General features: G+C 43.3%; 1 protein-coding gene across 3 annotated transcripts in view; it reads right to left on the bottom strand.

Moving 5' to 3' along the window:
* Nucleotides 1-343: 343 nt before the first annotated feature.
* The window catches only part of MAP7D1 (MAP7 domain containing 1), a 119055-nt gene continuing 100084 nt past the window's right edge, over nt 344-19314 (bottom strand). For 2 of the 3 annotated variants that reach the window (XM_083173522.1, XM_083173521.1), the window contains exons 11-18: nt 17110-17326; nt 15425-15617; nt 9404-9508; nt 9035-9079; nt 8827-8884; nt 7056-7155; nt 4987-5201; nt 344-1114 (exon numbers count right to left, since the gene is read on the bottom strand). In XM_083173522.1, coding sequence (XP_083029648.1) covers nt 1104-1114; nt 4987-5201; nt 7056-7155; nt 8827-8884; nt 9035-9079; nt 9404-9508; nt 15425-15617; nt 17110-17326 — 944 coding nt within the window. In that variant the 3' untranslated portion in view covers nt 344-1103. The remainder of the gene's footprint in view (nt 1115-4986; nt 5202-7055; nt 7156-8826; nt 8885-9034; nt 9080-9403; nt 9509-15424; nt 15618-17109; nt 17327-19314) is intronic. The other variant, XM_083173520.1, reaches the window with a different exon arrangement.

The raw sequence follows: 19314 nt of genomic DNA, 5'->3' as shown, positions 1-19314 counted from the left end.
TTGGCTGGTCGGTATCATGTGGCTGAAATCCCGGATGTGTGCACTGGACAGTGCAGGACCCGGAACTATCATGAAGCGTTCAGGTTCCGTGGGGAAGCATTGTGTCGTGACACCTCTGCACGTTGGTTTACAGCAATGATAGACGCCGCGGTGATTGTCCGGACAGGTGAGCGGGGCGGGTTTACGTCAGCTCTGGGGGTTGGTGGCGGGAATTTTATGTATATATATGCTTCTTTGATGTAGTTTGATTGTCTGTCCTTGAAAACGGGGGTTGTTACCTCGAAACGCCGTTGGATGAATAAAGGCTGTTTTATTACAAGTCGGAGTCTGAGACTGATTGAGTGCCGCCCACCTCACCGGTATATATATATATATATATATTATATGTGTGTGGCACTGCAAATCATAACATGGTAAGTCCAGCCATGCCACATGCAAATCATCTTATTTTGGGAATATGAGGGAAGGGGATGAGGGTGCTTCCACAAAGTTTGCTCAGTGTTGTTGTCATGCATAAAACAATACACCAGGCACTTTTTTTTCACTTATAGATGTAACACTGTGAGGTTTATTTACAGAATTCACATACAGCATTATACCCAACAGTCTCTTCTCATTAAATAGCTACATAATTAAGATCATCAGGAAGCCCAGTTCACGCATTTTTCAGCCAAGGCTAGGTTATTTCACTTTATTTTTTTGTTTTTATTTATTTGATTTTTTCTTCTTCTGTCTTTTTGTTGTGAACTAAACCATGTCAGTCTCCTCTTAATATAAGGTGCATGTTAAAAAGAAAAACACAAAAATTATAATAACACTAAGAAGCGTCCAGTATTTATCAGTGGTGTGTAGATAGTGGCACTGTGTCTGTCCTGGTTGTAACCACATGGCATTCTGGGTAACATTTTCATCTCAACTCCTATTGTCAATCAGTTCATGATGCCACAGCCTGTGGGAATTATGGTGGGTTCATGACAGCAGAAAGATATTTTTTTTTTTAAAAGGTGATGACATTTGCCCAAAGAGCTTCTGTTCTTTTCTCCATAAGTCTTTGATCTCCGCAGTACTTGCAGAAAACAGTTCAGGCTCAATGTAGCGAATCGTTACAAGACTTCTGTGTGAAAATAAATAATACAATAGATGAGCGTTAATAGATTCTAAACACCAGGTAACTAGGATAATACCATTTATCAGCCATATAATGATTTCTAAAACTGAATAAATGTCAGTTTTGTGACAAAAGTTGTACATTTTCCAGGGTATCTAATAAATGGCCTAATATGAGACATGCTCGCTCCTGTGCAGAGTAAATGCAGTCTACACAGGAGAGATAGCACAGATGTGTGCTGTTTAGAGGATGCTGGTCCAGCTGGGCACTTGGCCTTCAGACAATGCTAGCTCCCAGGTTGGCTTCATTATACACCTAATACTGCGCTGGCTGGCTGCAGAATGCCAACACGTGTATGGATCATATGATTGACCTAAAGATGGTCTACAGTCATTAGGTCAACATACTGCAAGGTCGACATGGGACAAGGTCGACAGGTCGTTAGGTTCGACACAAGCATTAGGTCAACATGATCTAGGTCAACATGATCTAGGTCGACAGTCAAAAGGTACCAAATTTACCAGAATGTGGATACAGTTGTCATGGACACAGGATTAAGTGCAACGCGTCCCCTCGCATGGGTCGCTATACTTTGGACACGGTGCCTTACTGTGCTCGGCATACTATTTTATTCTCCCACCACACCCTAGTGCAGTGGTTCCCAAACTGGGGTACTAGTACCCCTGGGGGTACTCTGCAGACCAGTTGGGGGTACTTGAAAATAACATTGGTAATGGCAGAAGAAGGAAAAGTCTTTTGATAGCGGCAGGAGACTCCCATTGCCATGGAGACGAACCACGTTGTGTCCCTTTTGGTTCTGTCTGCAGCGTCATTAGTGTCTCCTTGTGCTTTTGCCTGACCAGCAATCCACTAGGAGCTACCTATGCTGCCCTCAAACATCAGCGATCATCTGCCCCGTGTCAGGTGTCAAGAAAGCAGTGGCATTAATCCTACAGGCATTAGTGGGAACCCTGATGACAGTACACAGCCAGCAGCCAGACACAGAGGATTCCTGACTGCATACTACTTCTCCACTACTCCTTAATATAAGGACACGCATTGGTACACGCAGACTGCTCACTTCCACTACACTTGTAAATACTGTGGATATTTCAAATTGAGATGAGGGGGTACTCATAAATTAAAAGTCTAATCAAGGGGTACGAAGAGATAAAAAAGGTTGGGAACCACTGCCCTAGTGGATGGTAAGGAATGAAATACCACCTGATGGCACATGTCAGATCAAAAACCAGTGAAAAACCCCATGTCGACCTAGACCATGTCAACCTAATGCTTGTGTTGACTTAATGACCTGTCGACCTTGTCCCATGCCGACCTTGCAGTATGTTGACCAACTGACCGTATCCTGCCAACGCTTCCCTGGTAAGCATAGTTACAAATAAAACACATTTTTTTTTAATATTAGGAACAATATTGACAAAAACACAATAGGGTTATGGGAAAACCAAATCAGGCCTGAGAATATGTATGCCATGCTTATTTTAAGAAAATACCATTAAAAAAAACATTGATTGTAAGTGCATAGTATGACAAACCATCAGGTTTCCTACTAATCGGCACGGTTTCTGCTGGGAAGCCGAGTGGCGGGGACACTTCTCTGCCTTGAAAGAACCACAGTGAAAAGAGGAGCAACACACAGCTGTAAGAAGGATCATTAGCTGTAAAGGGGCATACACACGTAGAGATCTGTGCTAAGCTATTTTGCTAAGCAATTTTTCCTGGTGTCAAGATCTCCCATGCAGAGATTTGTGCTAAGTGATTTTCCTAAGCGATTCTGCTAAACAATTTTGCTTAAGCAAAAAAAGTCAGGGTAATGGTTCAGAATAAGAGATTGTGATCAGTATCTCTCATTCTGTACACACAGAGAGATTTGCAGTCATTTGCTAAGCAATCTGACTAGATTGTGACTGCATGCACTGACTTAGTTAGCAAGAGATATTTAATCTCTCGGAGCATACACACAGAGAGATCTGTGCTTACTTTCTAAGCAATCTAGTCAGATTGCTTAGAAAATAGCACAAATTTGCTCCGTGTGTACACCCCTTAAGAAGGATCATTGTGGGGGAGAAACTGTATCAGCGCTATTATGTGCACTGATACCGCTTCTCCCCCATGTGTAAAGGAGAAGAAGTGTGCTATATGATGGGGGCGCTATGCGTTAATAGCAGAGGCACATTATTGGTGCTGCTATTTACAAGATAACATGCCAATAAGCAGTGGCACTGAAAATTCGAACACTCATGTGTCATTGCCCCATTGACAACCACTGTGGTGAAGGCTGCTGCTGCCGGCTACGGGCTGTACACAGGAGATCGTTCGATAATAGCGAGATCTCACGCATGTGCACTGGAGCTGGCCATGGCTGAGTTTACAGTGCATCAGCACTGTGTGGGGTGACATGGATCGCCGGAGGGGGTAGTTTTCACTCCTCCACTTTGGCAAAAAAGATGGTAACACATCTGGTTGATTGTGCTTCCTGCACCATCAGTGCCCTTGTATTACCTCTATCCCACAGTGCCTATCTCCACAGGCACTTGGAACCACCTAAAGCTTCTAGGAACTGGGAGTGGTTATGTAGAGCCAATCAGATTTTAGTGCCTACTCCTGTGGATCAACCAACTTAACCCAGCGTCAGCTAGCAGTGCTTCCCAGATCAGCTTTCTGTCCCTTAATGATTTTATTTCATTAAGATTCTAAATATAAAGTAAAGCATGTAAAAAAACTACTGCACCTAATTCAGTGTGGTTTGCAAAAGCAAACTCCTTCTTTAATGGACAAAACCATGTGCACTGCAGGTGGGGCAGATGTAACATGTGCAGAGAGAGTAACATTTGGGTGGGGGGTGTTCAAACTAAAATCTAAAGTGCAGTGTAAAAATAAAGCAGACAGTATTTACTCTGCACTGAAACAAAAAAACTCACCCAAATGTAACTCCCTGCACATGTTACATCTGCCCCAACTGCAGTGCAGCTTGGTTTTGTCCATTAAGAAGAAGTTTGCTTTTACAAACCAACCTAAATCACCCCAAAAATGTGTACATTTACAAAAAAATTCAAATGTTGGTTAAAGGCTACACTGCATTGTAGGTTACGCAACATCAGCGCCACACCATTTAGGCATCTACAATAATAATTCTGTTGAGTTACTAAATTACAAAGAACACTGTGTTTCTGTGTGAGTTAGAAGATGCATAACATTGTATTTGCTCCATGGAAAAAGAGACATTGTGTGCTTTCTCAATGCCTTTCATAGTTTTGCCCAGTGATTATGGGTAAAAAAATAAAACAAAAAACAAACAAACACAAAAAACTCCGCTGGGCTGAAAATCGCCTAGTGCATACACACTGAGCGATTTTCACCCATTTAAGTTATTTTCCCGTTGGTGGGCGGCTTTCCATAGCAGGACGCTGTGGAAAGCTGTCCACCCCATCGCTCATCTGCTGTGTCGGCCGGCAATAATGCAGAAGCAGCTCAAACGCCAAAACTAAGCTGCTTTCAGCTCAAATTCGCCCAGTGTGTATGGGCCTTTAGATAAAAAAAAAAAATTAAAAAAATCGGTACTTATGTATTATCTGGGCTCCCATGTTAAATGCTTCCCATTTTTTTATACCCCTACTATCCAACTACGCATGGAGTTGATTTTATATAGTGTGGCGAGCGCAGCGAGCCACCGTGCCCGAAGCGTGGTGAGTGCAGCGAGCCCCGCAAGGGGATGCGGTCTCATTAGAAAAACGGGAGCCCAGATATTACATAAGTACCAAAAAATCTTTTTTTTTTGTATTTTTTTTATTTTATTTTATTAAAAGCAACGAACACAAAGCTGAATGAGTAATAAACACTGCATTGTAAGAGCTTACCTGCAACTTGTGGGGGCTGGACAGTTGATTTCTGGATGAAGGAATCCTTGCCTGCGAAAGCAATAATGGGATTTCCAGGAGGAATAACCTTCTCTCCATTAGAGCTGCTTATATCAGACAGTGTTATCACCTCCTCAAATGCAGGCAATGACTCTTTAGAGAAGCCATTTTCCTGTTTTGAAGGCTGTAACCCGTTCACTATAGATGTAGACAACCTAAATGGAAATGGAAGTTCTAGAAGTTATTTTAGTTTCTAGTTTACATAACATCTACAGTATTGTTAGGGCTATCATTACTGGAAAGTATTTCTTCATGAAATTGCTGCTTTTTCATTTACATATAGCAGGGTTGTCACATGATGCGATTGGCGGATTTTCAGATATTGAAAAGCACATTGTTATACATAAATTATGATAAGATGATCCAATAATACTAAATGGTACTTGTTTCCTAGCAGGGCGCCCACTAAGCACATAGCTTAGTGTGCTATTCTGCGTGGGAAAATCGCATTGTGCACCGTCTATACTGCTGTGCGATGCGATGTCCATGTTAACTACACAGGAGTGTTTATACAATGAAATATCGCATAGGATCGTATGGCACCAAATGTGATGCGATATTTCATTGTACAAGCACCCATGCCATGAGATGTGATGGGTGCTTACAATGAGATGTGATGCTATGTTATGTGATGGGTGCTTACAATTGTAAGCACCTGCACCCACGCCATTGTTTAGGGCCAACCCCAGTATCCACGCTACCCCAAAGCGTGGCGAGCGCAGCGGAACGCGTCCTCTGACCTTTTCATACCCCCACTATCCACATCGGCGTGGAGATGATTCTAGATAGTGTGGCGAGTGCAGCGAGCCACCGAGCCCGAAGCGCGGCGAGGGGATGCGGAATACATGTAAAGTAATCCGCGTCGCCACGCTTCGGGCTCGGTGGCTCGCTGCGCTCACCACACTATCGAAATTCAACTCCACGCCGATGTCGATAGTTGGGGTATGAAAAGGTCGGAGGACGCATTCCGCTGCGCTCACCACACTTCGGGGTAGCGTGGATACTGGGGTTGACGCTAAACAATGGCGTAGGTGCAGGTGCTTACAATTGTAAGCACCCATTACATCACATACTATGCACACATCACATAGCATCACATCTCGTTGTAAGCACCCATCACATCTCATTGTAAGCACCCATCACATCTCATGGCATGGGTGCTTGTACAATGAAATATCGCATCGCATGGTTAAAAACGTACCACGCGGTGCAATTTCACTACGTTTGCGTACGTAAGAAATCTGGGCACCCTGCTAGGAAACAAGTACCTACTAAACACTGCTTTCTCAGCAGCATTGCTCAGAGCTCACAAAATGGCAGCCATAGATGTAGTTTTGGCCAAATGTCCTGGTTTTACAAGAGAATTACATTTATAAAGTGACCACTGCATAACATTTTCCAATAAGTATAAACTTAATTTTTTTATCTTATTATAGGATGTCACTGGTAGGGACTATGGCTTTCTGCAAAAGAACTCCAGTAGACAAAAAATAAAAGTTAAGTCCTATACACCATGGGTGATTTTGAGCTGAAAGCAGCTCAGTTTTGTCATCTGAGCTACATTCAGCTCAAAAACCACCGCTCATTACCAGCAAATGAGCAACAGGGTGGACGGCTTTTCTTAGTGTCCTGCCATGGAAAGCCGTCCACTGCCAGGAAAATCACCTAGACAGGCGAAAATCACTCTATGTGTATGCACGGTGCGATTTTCAGCCCAGCCATTTTCCCCATCATTGTTATCCATACACGCTGGGCACAATCGCTCAGTGTGTATGGACCTAAAATGCATTTTCAAAATTAATTGGCAGCATAAAGTAGGCTGGTGGTTTTACATGTGCAAAGTGCACATCACATGCTGCAGTCCTGCAGGAGTACATGGGTCTGGTGTGATAATCCTTCAATGGAACAAAGCATAACTTTACCAGTGACTGCCATCACAAAACATGAGAATATACAGTATAGACATGATATAGAGGAGGCTGCTGTAAATGCTCTGTGCTGGCACTTACCCCTGAGGTATGTCAGATGTTGCTATCTTGTCTTGTATCCTCACCACTTTCTTCTCTGGAAGTTCAATCTTCATGATGACATCTGAGGAGACTGCTTCATCTGCAACCAGTGTCCACAAAAAAAACACTAGTTATGCCTAAATATAAGTGGGACACAGGCCACAAAGTCTGAAGGGGGCAGTTATCACAGCTTGGAGAAAGATCAAGTGGAAAGAAAGCACAAACTAAGCAGATCCTGTCATTTTTCAAACACAGCCCGTAGAAGCGGATTGCCTAGTACTTTATATCTATCCACAATTTGGCTCTACATTCTTTATTAAATACCCCCTAAAAAATGATTTAAAAGGTTTCAAAATGTGGTCATCATGGCACCCCAACAGCCCAGGTTTTAAGGATGCTTGTTTGGTCACAGGGGAATTAAATAATACCTTAATCAACTAATGGTCAATTTCTATTAAACTGCAGCCACTTTACGGTCATCTGGCAATCCTGGATGAAATATACTGTAAGTCCTCAGTGGCATACAGGACATAGCCGCAATTTCACCAGACACATAGGGGTGTATTGCATGCGGCGGCAAGGGGGTTAAACGGCGGGGATCACAGAAAAGCTTGCTGTTTAACCCCTGTGCCGAAGGCTCATTCTATTCAACGCACTGGGGAAACCCTCGCTGTCATTCCCGCAAACAGCGAGGCTCGCGGCTAATGAAGGGAGCCTGCTACATTTAGCTGCGAGCCTCGCTGTTTTAGCGGCCGCATGCGATGTTTCCCTCTCGCTGCAAAAACATAGCGAGGGGGAAAATGGGGTGTACAGGGGGGTCAGTTGAATACTGACCCTGCAAGCTGTGACAGCGAACAGGTAGCCCTGCTCACTGTCACAGCTCGCAGAAAGCACTGAATACACCCCATAATCTGAGCTTCTAGGTTAGGGATGGGGAACCTTTGGCACTCCAGCTGTGATTGATCGAATACCCTGCAACAGCTTTAGAATGGTTTAATACCTGAACTGCAGCAGTGCATGCTGGAATATTTAATTCAACAGCTGGATCGTCAAAAAGGTTCCCCATCCCTGTTCTAGGACTTTGTCCTCACATTTCCCATTTACTTTGCAGCCTACAAAGCATCTACTTTGTGATGGCTGATCCCATCCCTATCCTATTTCCCAACATATATCCCGTCCCCATCTTTTCTGCTGCCTCCAGTTGTCTTATTTTTATTTAGTTTTTGGTTTTCCTTATTAGGGTCATAAATTGTGGCGTAACTATAGTCCCGCAGCCCCCACCGTGGCGGGGAGGCGCAGAGAAAGTGTGGGCGCCAGCGGGTCTGCGGGGCTATAGTTACCCGCTGCCATCCGCCGTGACCTGCCGCCGGCTCATCTGTTTGCGGTCACGGACTCACAGCTCTCCCGGCTCCCTCCTGCTGCTTATGAAAAGAGACACTCAGAAAATGGCTGCCCTCATACTACAGACCACTTTTGTGGATGCTAGAGGAGACGGTGGCCTCCTCTACCATCCTTAAAAATGGTCTGCTGTATGGGGGTAGCCATTTTGTGAGTGACCCTTTTCATAAAAGGGGTGGGGGGTTAGGGTTAGTTACGCCGCTGTATGTATACTATGTGTTTTACTGTTGCAGTCATTCCTGACTGGCCCTTTCTGTACTCATGCTTTGTTGTTTTAGTGATATGTTTGCAATTATGTAGATCTTTGAATTTCTCAGTTAGAAAAAAACAGAGCACAATAAAAGAAACTGCAGCCATGATTATAGTTAATTACCTTTGCTGGACTCTTGTTTTGTCTCTTTTCCATTCAGTGATTGTTTGTCCTCCTTCTTCTGCAGAGATAAAGTATTTGTAACATTACAAAACCCTTGATTTTCAGGTAGAACACTATTGTGTACATCCTGCGTGTCTATTGCTCCCTCTTTTTAAGCGTTTTCAGTGATGTGTTATACATTATATAACAAACAGGATGCTGTACTCACAGAGGCATCAGATTTCCTCGTTCTTTTCATTATTTCTTCAAGACGCTGAAATACACAATCACCAAGAGTCCATATTCAGAACCATAATGTAAGTGTTCTCTTATTACTAATGCACAAAATACATATAGCGTGTTACGTGACCTGAGTAATATTGTATGTAATATTTCATAATTCAGTGTGTTTGGCTAATACCTGTGACATGTTGGGTCAATGCAGGCACACAGAGGACAGACACTCTCTGCACATGTTACATTTGCCCCACCTGGCTTTGTCCATTTGCTAAAAAGCTGCCTGTGCTAACAGGTCTGAAAGAACGCAAAGTCCGCTCCATTTTCCAAATGACTGTAAGCGCAAATCATTCTCCAATACCTTCTTTCGCTCCAGACGCTCCTGCTCTTCTCTCTGGAAATGTTGTTCTCGCTCCAATCTCTGCTTTTCTGCTTCCTCCCTGGCCTTGGCTTCAGCTTCTTCTTTCTGCAATTAATATTCAATGTTTAATAAGATAAATGCATTCCAAGAACACCCTGTTAAGTATATAATGAATTAGAGGAAATTGTTATACATCTTGTTTGAGCCACATAAAAGTACTCTACAGATACTAATATTTGTGTGTCTAGTGTGAGCAGGTCACTGAAAAACTAGGCAGAAAATTACGCAAACACCATTGTACTAACAGGAGGGGTATACAATTAGGTACAAAGAAACAGGAGCAGAAGAACTGATATTTTTTTGTTTTTGTTTTTTTTCTTCACAAGCAGTCGGGCTCGTTCGGTCGAGAATGGCCGGGAATTGCAGAGCTCACGGCCGCAGTTCGACTATTCCCGGCCACTTCTCGCGGCCATGCCCCCTTCTCGACCCGCGGAAGGCGGGACATTCAATCCCGCCCTGCTTGTTCTCAGTCGAGCTGACGAGAACTGGACTGGGTCACGGCTGTCGAGCCAGTTTGACAGCCATGACCCTCAGATTGAATACCCCCCCCCCATACCCTTCAATATTAAGGTTGATGAAATGTCTAAATAAAATTTGTTTCAGTAAGGGAAATACGTGAGTGATAGAACACCTGTATGCAGTGTCACTGAGAGCGGGTTCTAATTGCTTGGGCATGGGTCCCCTGCATACAGAGAGAATGCAATAAAAATGTAGGTTACTTAATAAAATAACACTATTGTTCTAAAATGATCCACTAAATAGGCTACAGATAATAAACTCTAAAGGCACCCATATACTATGTGATTTGGGCCCAATTTCTCCTGATTCCGATGGATCGCATCGAGAAATTGGGTGAAATCATCCCATGCGCATTTGGCGAGAGGTTGGATGGTCTTCACATAAAATAAGTCAATGGCACATCTCTGAAGCTTTATTAGCATCTGCAATGTATCACATCCGATACGGTCTGTGGCACGACTGGCTCACACCTATCTGCAGAGTGGAGAAGCGCCGGGCAGTCACTCTCTCCGCTATGCATCTACGACAGACAGCAGGTGGCAAGCGGTGGACAGATTACAAAAAATATATACAACAGGATGGGTGGCCGCTGATTGGCCGAGCGAGCTCTCTCAGCCAATTAGTGGCCGCCCATTCTTTTGAATGTTTTTTTTTTTTTAATTCTACTGCCCCTCGCCTACAGCTCCCCAGGAGTTACATGCATTGAATCGCATGTGATTTATCCAATGTAAAAAATGGTACATTAAGTGCCAAATCGAAAGTAAGCCCTCCAAGGGAGCTTGCGGGGGAACGCAAGTAAAGTGGGTCCAACTTGCCCTTAGGACAAGTCAGTCTAGTATATGGGGGCCTTTTATTAGTAAAGCAAGTATTGGATTGAATTACAATGTGAAATTTTTGTAAAGCAACAAAATCCATCTTCAATGCAAACATTTTGAGAGCTCTATGTTTATTTAAGGAATTTTTGGCTTTGGCATTTCTGCAACTAAAAAGAGTCCCATAAGTTGTTAGATGAAAGGAAAGAGAAAGTAGAAGGTGAGGAGATATAAGTAGGAAAGAGAAAATAGCTTACACAAAGCAGCTGGTTTTTTTTGCCACATAAAAGGAGTTGCAGAACACCAAAAAGTAGTATGGAATCTGGGCCTAAATTCAGCACCATAAGGTGCAAAGCTAATCTGAAAATAGTGGTGAGGAGGGTTCCAAGCTTCAATGCTAGATTTTCCACTAGGGGTGGCACTTGCTAATGGGAGGCATACCAGGCTGATTAAGACAGGTGATCATTTTTTTTGTCACTAATTTTACAACTGATACCCCGTTCTCACTGCAGCCAAATTCCCGGGTCTAGTATGTGGACCCGGGAATTTGCCTTTTAACACGGGATTTTTGGCACGGGTAAAACTTTATCCGTGTTTGAGATCCGGGTATGCAGACACGGGTTGACCCGTTCACACTGCCGAAAAACCCGTTTTTAAAGGCAAATTCTGGGTAGAACTTCTTCACCCGGGAATTTGCCTTGCAGTGAGAACGGGGAACCAGCGCGGCAGTCCCCAGCATTTTAATGCCGGGTAAAAAAAAATGGTCTTTCTCACCTGCAGTGAGAACACGGCATGACAGGAGTGGTACAATGGACAGGAAATTGTGGTCTGGTTGATTGGTGATGGGGGTGACCAATAATTTGCCTAGGGGTGGCCTGACTCCTAATTTCACCCCGGCTGCGCTTCACATATTTTGGTCTTTACCAAAAAATGATCTCCTGTTTATTCAAAGATCCACTGACTTATATTTCAGGTTGCCATGCCTGCAACTCCAACCTACTCTCCTATACCTAGCTTTATTTCTTGAGTGTCCAAACCCTTACAGAAACTTGAATGGTATATACTGAATGCAGTTTAATATTGCACTGCATTTAACTGTAATTCCTTTTCCTGTGTCCTCTACAGTGAAAGCTATCTGGTTCACCCACCAAATGAAATTTATTTCTAGTATAACCGACTTCCGGTGGGGGTCGGGGATGGTCGCATGCACGCAAGCTCCCATTCATTGGAGTTTCCATCTTCGGCCCCCCGGAGAAGGCCCCAGCTGAACAACCACCGGTGGTGCAAGAGCCCGTCTGCTCCCAGCTCCAGGGTGAACTCAGCCGTGGCGCCCCCCCCATGGGAGTAGCCCCCCAAGGAGGAGGTTTAGCTTTAGAGGACCTCAGCCCAGAGAGGGCCCATCTCCCACCCTAGACCTCACTGACACCCCCCCCCCCTACACACACACACCTTTTCCTGCACCTGGTCCATGTGGCTGCCCTTCCGCAGTGCTCCAAAATGCATTATATACTTACGTCTTTTGGGTTATATTATAACCAGTGGCAGATTTTACCAATGGGCTGAAGGACTGTAGGCCCCCAGTAAAAGCTGCCACCCCACTCAGCGTCAGTGAATCCAAATGTATTCCATGAGACTGCACTGGATTCAGTTCGACTGGCAGTGACTTCCTATTAGCAGTCATATTGGGAGGTGTTTCCTGCAACCTATAGAAGTCGGCTTTTTTTGCACTGCCTAGAACCATCACCACTACTGCGCATGCACCGGGCTCGGTACCTCTAAACCAGGCATGTCCAACGTTGGCCCTCCAGATGTTGTGAAACTACACATCCCAGCATGCTTTGCCACAGTTTTGCTATTAGAGAATGCTAAAACTATTGCAAAGCATGCTGGGATGTGTAGTTTCACAACATCTGGAGGGCCAACGTTGGACATGCCTGCTCTAAACCATGTTGCACAGGTCCCGGGACCGTGGCTGGTGGCAGGGACTCGGCTGTGGAGACCCAACAACTATCAGCGGCAGCCCCCCTCCCCCATTCGGTTAGAAAACACAGCTGATTATAACCCAAAATACATCAAATAAAATAACTCAAAAGACATAGGTATGTAATGCCTTTTGGACTATATAATCCTATTGTCTCCTTTAATTTATCTCTAGCAGACCCTAGTTTCCCTGTGTGTATGTCTACTGACTAGATGAATTGCACCTGCTGATTAAGGTTAAAGGTTTCATTCACCTATCATTAGGTCATGCTTTGTTATATTCTTAATCATTCTTTCTAATTTCTCTTTCCCCTTTTTGACTTTGGGCCTTCCCTCCCTTCTATTTCCTTCTATTTCCTTCCTTTTGTTGTTTGTAAATGTCATTAATGAAAAAATTATATGTGAGAAAACAATTAAAATCGAGCTAACTAGTGTTATTAAACAGAATTGAAACAACATTGGTGTGGGTGAGCTGAATCTGCTTAGATTTTGGATTTTTGTGGACCCAAATGAGATGTTGTTAAATTGGGGCTGAAGAAAGGAGTTTATAAAACAGTGTAGTGGCATAGTTGTACAGATACACATTAGTAAGTCAGGGATACGGTACACCTTATTTTAATTATTATTATATTTAATTATTGTATCTGGAAAAGCATGGTATATCTATAAGTTTATCTTTATACTACATCTTGAAGGGACTCATTTCGTGTTGTGATGAGATCTGTTACTTCATATTGTTTTGATTGTGGCCATAAGTTGTATCTATCTGTGCGGATTCAGGTTTTGGTTGCTGTAAATTCAGGTGACCGACCTGCTTATCAGATTACAGTAAAAGTGGTCTTATGCAAAGTCTGCCTGGACCATGAGTTGAGTAGGTGAATCTAATTGGTTTCACAAGGTTGGAGATGAAATAATCACAGGTTGAGGCCCTTTGAGTGGGATCTAGACCAGTGGTTCCCAAACTTTGAGTCAAAATGCCCTATAGTATCAGATTTTTTTCATGGCATCCCTAAACCTAAAGTTTCTTATTGTGAAATTCAGAAAAAAAATATTAAACTAAATTGTAAATATGAAGTCAATTTCATCCTGGGGTTTAGTTTTGTGGTAAGGGACAGGATTCCCCTCTGTTTGTCCAGGATATGAAGCCACAAACACTGCATTTTGCCAATTACATTGACCATGAATAATTTGATTTGCTTCTGGACCACCAACTGGAGGCCAAGGCACACAGTATGGGAACCACTTTCAATTTCTTTGCACCAATGACAAAATATGGAGCACTTCTGTAGTTACATGAAAGACAGGAAGTGTCTTAAGTACTGGGAGCATTAACCAGATTTCAGTTTAGACGTAATACAGGTTCTGTTCTAACTAAGGTAGGACCAGTGGAATATATTCAGTAAAAATATTTGAACAGATATAAAATAGCAACATTTGAATCCAATAAACTGCCACCAGAGGTCAGTGAAGGCACAGACAAGAATCAATAAGCAAAGCTTAGTAACAAGAGAAAAAAATGCTCTGCTTTCAACTTCACTCCAGAAGAAGATTTACAAGCATAGAGAATACAATACGTGGCAGATATAGAGAAAATAATAAAAAGAGAATATAGCCCCTTTGTTGAATCAGCTACTGGGAATCTAACAATCTGTGTTACTTCAGGCAAATAATTTTTGTTAATAAAAACAGACCCAGCAAAACTCCTGTATCTGCACACACTTAGGGCAGTAAGCAATCAAAAATAAAACAAAAAGACCATGTATTTTTTTGTCCCCAAATATACGGTTCTAAGATGGCTGCTTGTACATGAGTATAGCCTACTTTTGATAAATGGACTATTCAGCTGGCAAAGGGGGGTATTTTGGTTCACTCATTTCTGACAAATTCCTTCTTAGATGGACAAAACCATGTGCACTGCCGGGGGGCAGATGTAAAATGTGTAGAGAGAATTAGATTTCGGTGAGTTTTTTTGTTTCTGTGCAGGGAAAGTAAGACTGCTTTATTTTTACACTGCAATATAGATCTCACTTTGAAGTAAAACCCCACCCAAATCTAACTCTCTCTGCACAAGTAACATCTGCCCCACCTGCAGTACACATGGTTTTGTCCATCTAAGAAGGAATCTGTCAGAAAGAGTGTACCAAAATAACACCCAAAGTTTCTGAAATTAGAACAATGTACCTAATGTGTGAAACCCAATTAGTTTGAAAGAACAGAATACAATGTACTTTGGAACCTTATGTTAAAATTCAGAAGTAATGTGAATACATCTTTTTTTCTTTTTGAAAGGGCTGAAAACCATGTAAAGTTTAAAATAAATTCAGCAGCATCCCAATAGGGGGCATAAGAGCAACATCCATGTATTTCATGCAATACTGCATTTGCACATCAAGAGGTGTGTGAATGCCTTTGTATAGCATATGCAACTACAGTGTATTGGGTGATCTGTTCTGGATCTGTCATATGATCAGGCAACAGGACATCCGTGTCAATAACTTCTCTGCCCTTGCAGGATTAGGCATAGTGTAGATTTACTTTTAACTACATGATTTCAGATGTTTGCAACAGCCATAACTTGTACAATAGCACCAACGTCTGCAGTGTAAATCTTTCCGGTCTTCTATTGGCAACCTAACTACTTTATTCATACCTGTTTCTGCAGTCTTTCCATTTCCTCTTGCTCAGCTTTGGCTCTTTCTTCAGCTTCTTTCTTCTGCTGTTCTTCTTCCTGCTGGCGCCTCTCCTCCTCCTCTAGCTTTCTCTGCTCCTCCAACCGTTGAGCTTCTGCCTCCCTCAGAAGCTTTTCCTCAGCCTCCCTCATAGCCCGCTCTTCTCGTTCTCGTCTACATAAAGCAAGTGTTCCAGTTACCATAAACCAACAAGAACATAGTAGTGTAGAAATACAGCACATCATTACAGCATTTGTGGCCACCCACTTAAGCTTTACAAAAGGTGCCCACACAAGGTGCAATGTGGCCTTGAACTGCATGCTCCTGCGCACATCACATTGCAAAGTACAAATAGTATGTGCAGAACATACTTTTTGAACTAGATCGAATCTAGTACAAAACGCACGCTGTAGTATCGAATTGCATGCGTTTTGAACTAGATGCAATGCAATCTAGTTAAAAATGCACGGAGCACATCACACTATGAGTGGGCACCTTAAAACAGTCGAGTGTGGCATACAAACTATGCCATAAGGCAGCTCTGTATGCCCTTTTATGCCATCACCCTCCTCCTCATGCCAATGTTATACAATCACACTCCTCTACATGCACTTACATGGAAATCAATTCCCACTGTATAGGACTATGAGAATCCCTAATGCAGAGAAGGACAGCAAACTTTCTTCCTCTGGGCCTCAGTAAAGAAGCATTCTCCCACTGGCTCTGACTTCCAGTGATATGCCCACAGTGCAGGCCCACCCCCCAGGTCACAGAGCAGGAATTGGTTGTCTAATGAGAAACAGTCAAACCCATGTTGTTCAATTGGCCAGGAAATATTGTTGTAAGACCAGAGAAATGTCTTTAAATAGAGCAAATGTATTAAAAAATAAGAGGAAAACACACACTTTGTAATGACCAATATTGGATTATTTTGCTAAATGGGTTATTAAATAGTCTTTAGTGTGCAGTTAAGTTTTCTATGTAAAGTGTTATCTTGAAATATACTTTAAAGAGCAACAATACCCAGTTATATATAGTGTATCCTTACATACAGTAGTATAAAATAAAGTCTCCAAAGCGCATCTGTCTGTGTCTGTACCGATCTCGAAAACCACTGGATGCATTTTTGTGCAGTTTTCATTATGTACCCATGCAAAGCAGGGGTGTGTCGCTAGTGTACAATATATATACATTACTAAAATATTAATGCATCATTCACATATGATTTAGCACCATAATTATACTTATTTAGATAAAGGGGCCAAACTGTTCTTCAATACAGTAACACAGGGGTGCTCAAACTATTTTGCTCTGGGACCCAGTCAGACAATAAAAATATTTACAGGACCCCAGCAAGTCACCACAGAATGGCCATCACATGTTTGGTCAGTGAAGTGAAATTGTGACAGGGAGGCAGTCGGTAATGGAGGGATGGAAAAGGGTGACAGGGGGATGGAAGAGGGAAGCAGACAGTGTTAGCATAATGAGTTATACCCTGTCCCCCCTCCACAGTCACATTAGCCTCATGGTCAGCAGCATGGAATCGTGGCTCCATGCTGAGGGGGTCGGGACGCACAATTTGAGAACCGCTGCAGTAACGGAAACCACTGCAGAATTAGTTGTGTTGACTGGGTTCCCTCATCATTATACCCAGTGCAACACTCACCTTTGTTGTTCCTCCTTCTCCATCCTCTCCTGCTCCTCTCGCTCCCTCTGCTCTCTAGCCTGCCGTCTCTTCTCTGCAAGCAGGCGGGCAGCTTCATCTTTATCTGTTGTGCCAGCCATGGGCTTGTTTGGGGAGGGGGCTGGGGTGCTGCTCACTGCTATAGGAACATGTGAGGGGGCTGGTGAAGGGGCAGTGTCACTGGAAGATATTGTAGAATCTGAAAAACAAACAGAGGTTGTAATAGAAAGAATCATACCCTATAGATTTTAAGCTTGTGAGCAGGGCCTTCCTGTGTCAGTTTGTTTTATCACTGTTTCCAATTGTAAAGTGCAATGGAATTTGCTGTGCTATAGAAGAAACAGTTAATAAATGTATATTCTTGTCTGGCTGTCACAAAAGTGACATATTGCCTGGCAGCCCGATTGCATTGTTCTGAGTTCCTCAGCATATGAGCTAATGGGCGGCTTGACTATATGGGCAGTGCTGACAGAGTTGCACCCATATAATTAAAAAATACCAAAAGTATTCAGTATTTTATAATTACTATGAAATGTGAAAAGTAGAAAACTGTATAGCTTTTTCTGAATTCTAAACAAAAAATGGACAATAAAGTAACAGAAACTTAATTCTTACAGAGTAAGGAAGCCAATCCCAGGATCAGTGGGACCCCGGGATTTTGGCCCCCATAAAATCAGGGATTTGAGTCCCAGGATTGGAGACTTAACAGGATTAGGATGTGCACAAGGCCATAACTACCATAGGAGCAGGGTGGTGCAGCTGCTATGGGACCCACCTTCCTTATGCAAGTTACATGTGTTATATACATTTATCACCATTGGTTGGTATATAGGGGTCCTTACAAACTTTTGCAATGGGACCTACAAATACCTAGATATGCCCCTGGTTGTGCTGGGCAGCACTAAGCACTAGCAGCACTTGGCCCAGACACTGCATAGGTGTGGCCCAAGTTGCACCAGTGCCTACGACGCTTAGGCAGGACGCCATAGACAGGGCCAGCAGCCAATCCGGATTCGCTGCTGCAGCCACTTCTCTAACTGGCTGCCGGTCTGCTTGCTGCTATTGAAATGCCACTGTGCTATTCAAGTACACCTATCCTGTCTGCTTCTCTCCACCAAACACACTGCTCTGTACTCCCACTCTCTCTCACTCCCATCTATCCTCACTGCACTCTACACTGACTTGCTCATTGCTCCCTATACTCAGCCTCACTTGCTGCTCCCTACATCATATTCCTCACCTCTCCCCACACTCGGGTATATTCAATGTGGCCGGCCAGGGGTTTTTATGGTGAGGATGGCTGGCTTTCAGCGAGGATCACCAAAAACCAGCCATCCTTACCATTCAATCCCCTTGCCAGCAGCTAGCCCTATTCTATGTTCCGAAGAAATCCTCAACCATCAGAGGACAGCGAGGATTCCCCTCACGGCGAGGGTCACCGGTAATGCAGTGAGCACACTGTATATAGCCACGGGTTTCGTCGCTTTGGCCACCACACTCGCCAGTTCCACCTCGCTTTTTAGAAACAGCGAGGTGCAAACGGCGAGTGCATGGGGTGTGTTGAATACTGAGGGTGGGCTATGACAGAAAGCAAAAGGCACTGCTCGCCGTCATAGCTTGCCTGTTTGGCATTGAATATCCTCCCCTGACTTTGCCTACAGCAATGGTAATCCCAGGATTAAAAAACAAAACAAAAAATGGCATAAACTCCCAATTCGCAAAAAGACCCATTAACCTTGTTTTGTGGATTATTCTGCGTAATGTCTGACAAATGCAGCAATAGGGGGAGCCGCATGTCACATTCAATAGCCCCTAAGGAAGCTTTTAGCAGCGGGAAAATATCGCTGCTAATAGGATACCCCCTATGTACAGGTAACATGTGAGATTTTCACTATGCCAGTAACTTGCTGTTTCTACTATCTTCCAAGCATACCCAGCAATGGGCAGTATTCAATGAGGCCAATTCGCCATGTTTTATGGCGTATTTGTGCTATTTTCGCGTTGGAAGGTGATTCTTTGTGTCAGAAAGTGAATCACCCTATTCAACGTGCACTTTTCGCCGTCTTTCTAAGTGATTTTCGCCGTGTGTCGCTGTGTAGCAAATCGCCATCTTTTCATGGTGAAGTGGAATGTGAACTTTTAAAATAAAGGTTTTTTTTTTTTTTTACATTTGGTGTAAAAAAAATC

Source organism: Crinia signifera, chromosome 2 (genome assembly GCF_055691185.1).
Source record: "Crinia signifera chromosome 2, ASM5569118v1, whole genome shotgun sequence".
NCBI lineage: Eukaryota > Metazoa > Chordata > Amphibia > Anura > Myobatrachidae > Crinia > Crinia signifera.
This window is presented reverse-complemented; position numbering and strand designations above follow the sequence as displayed.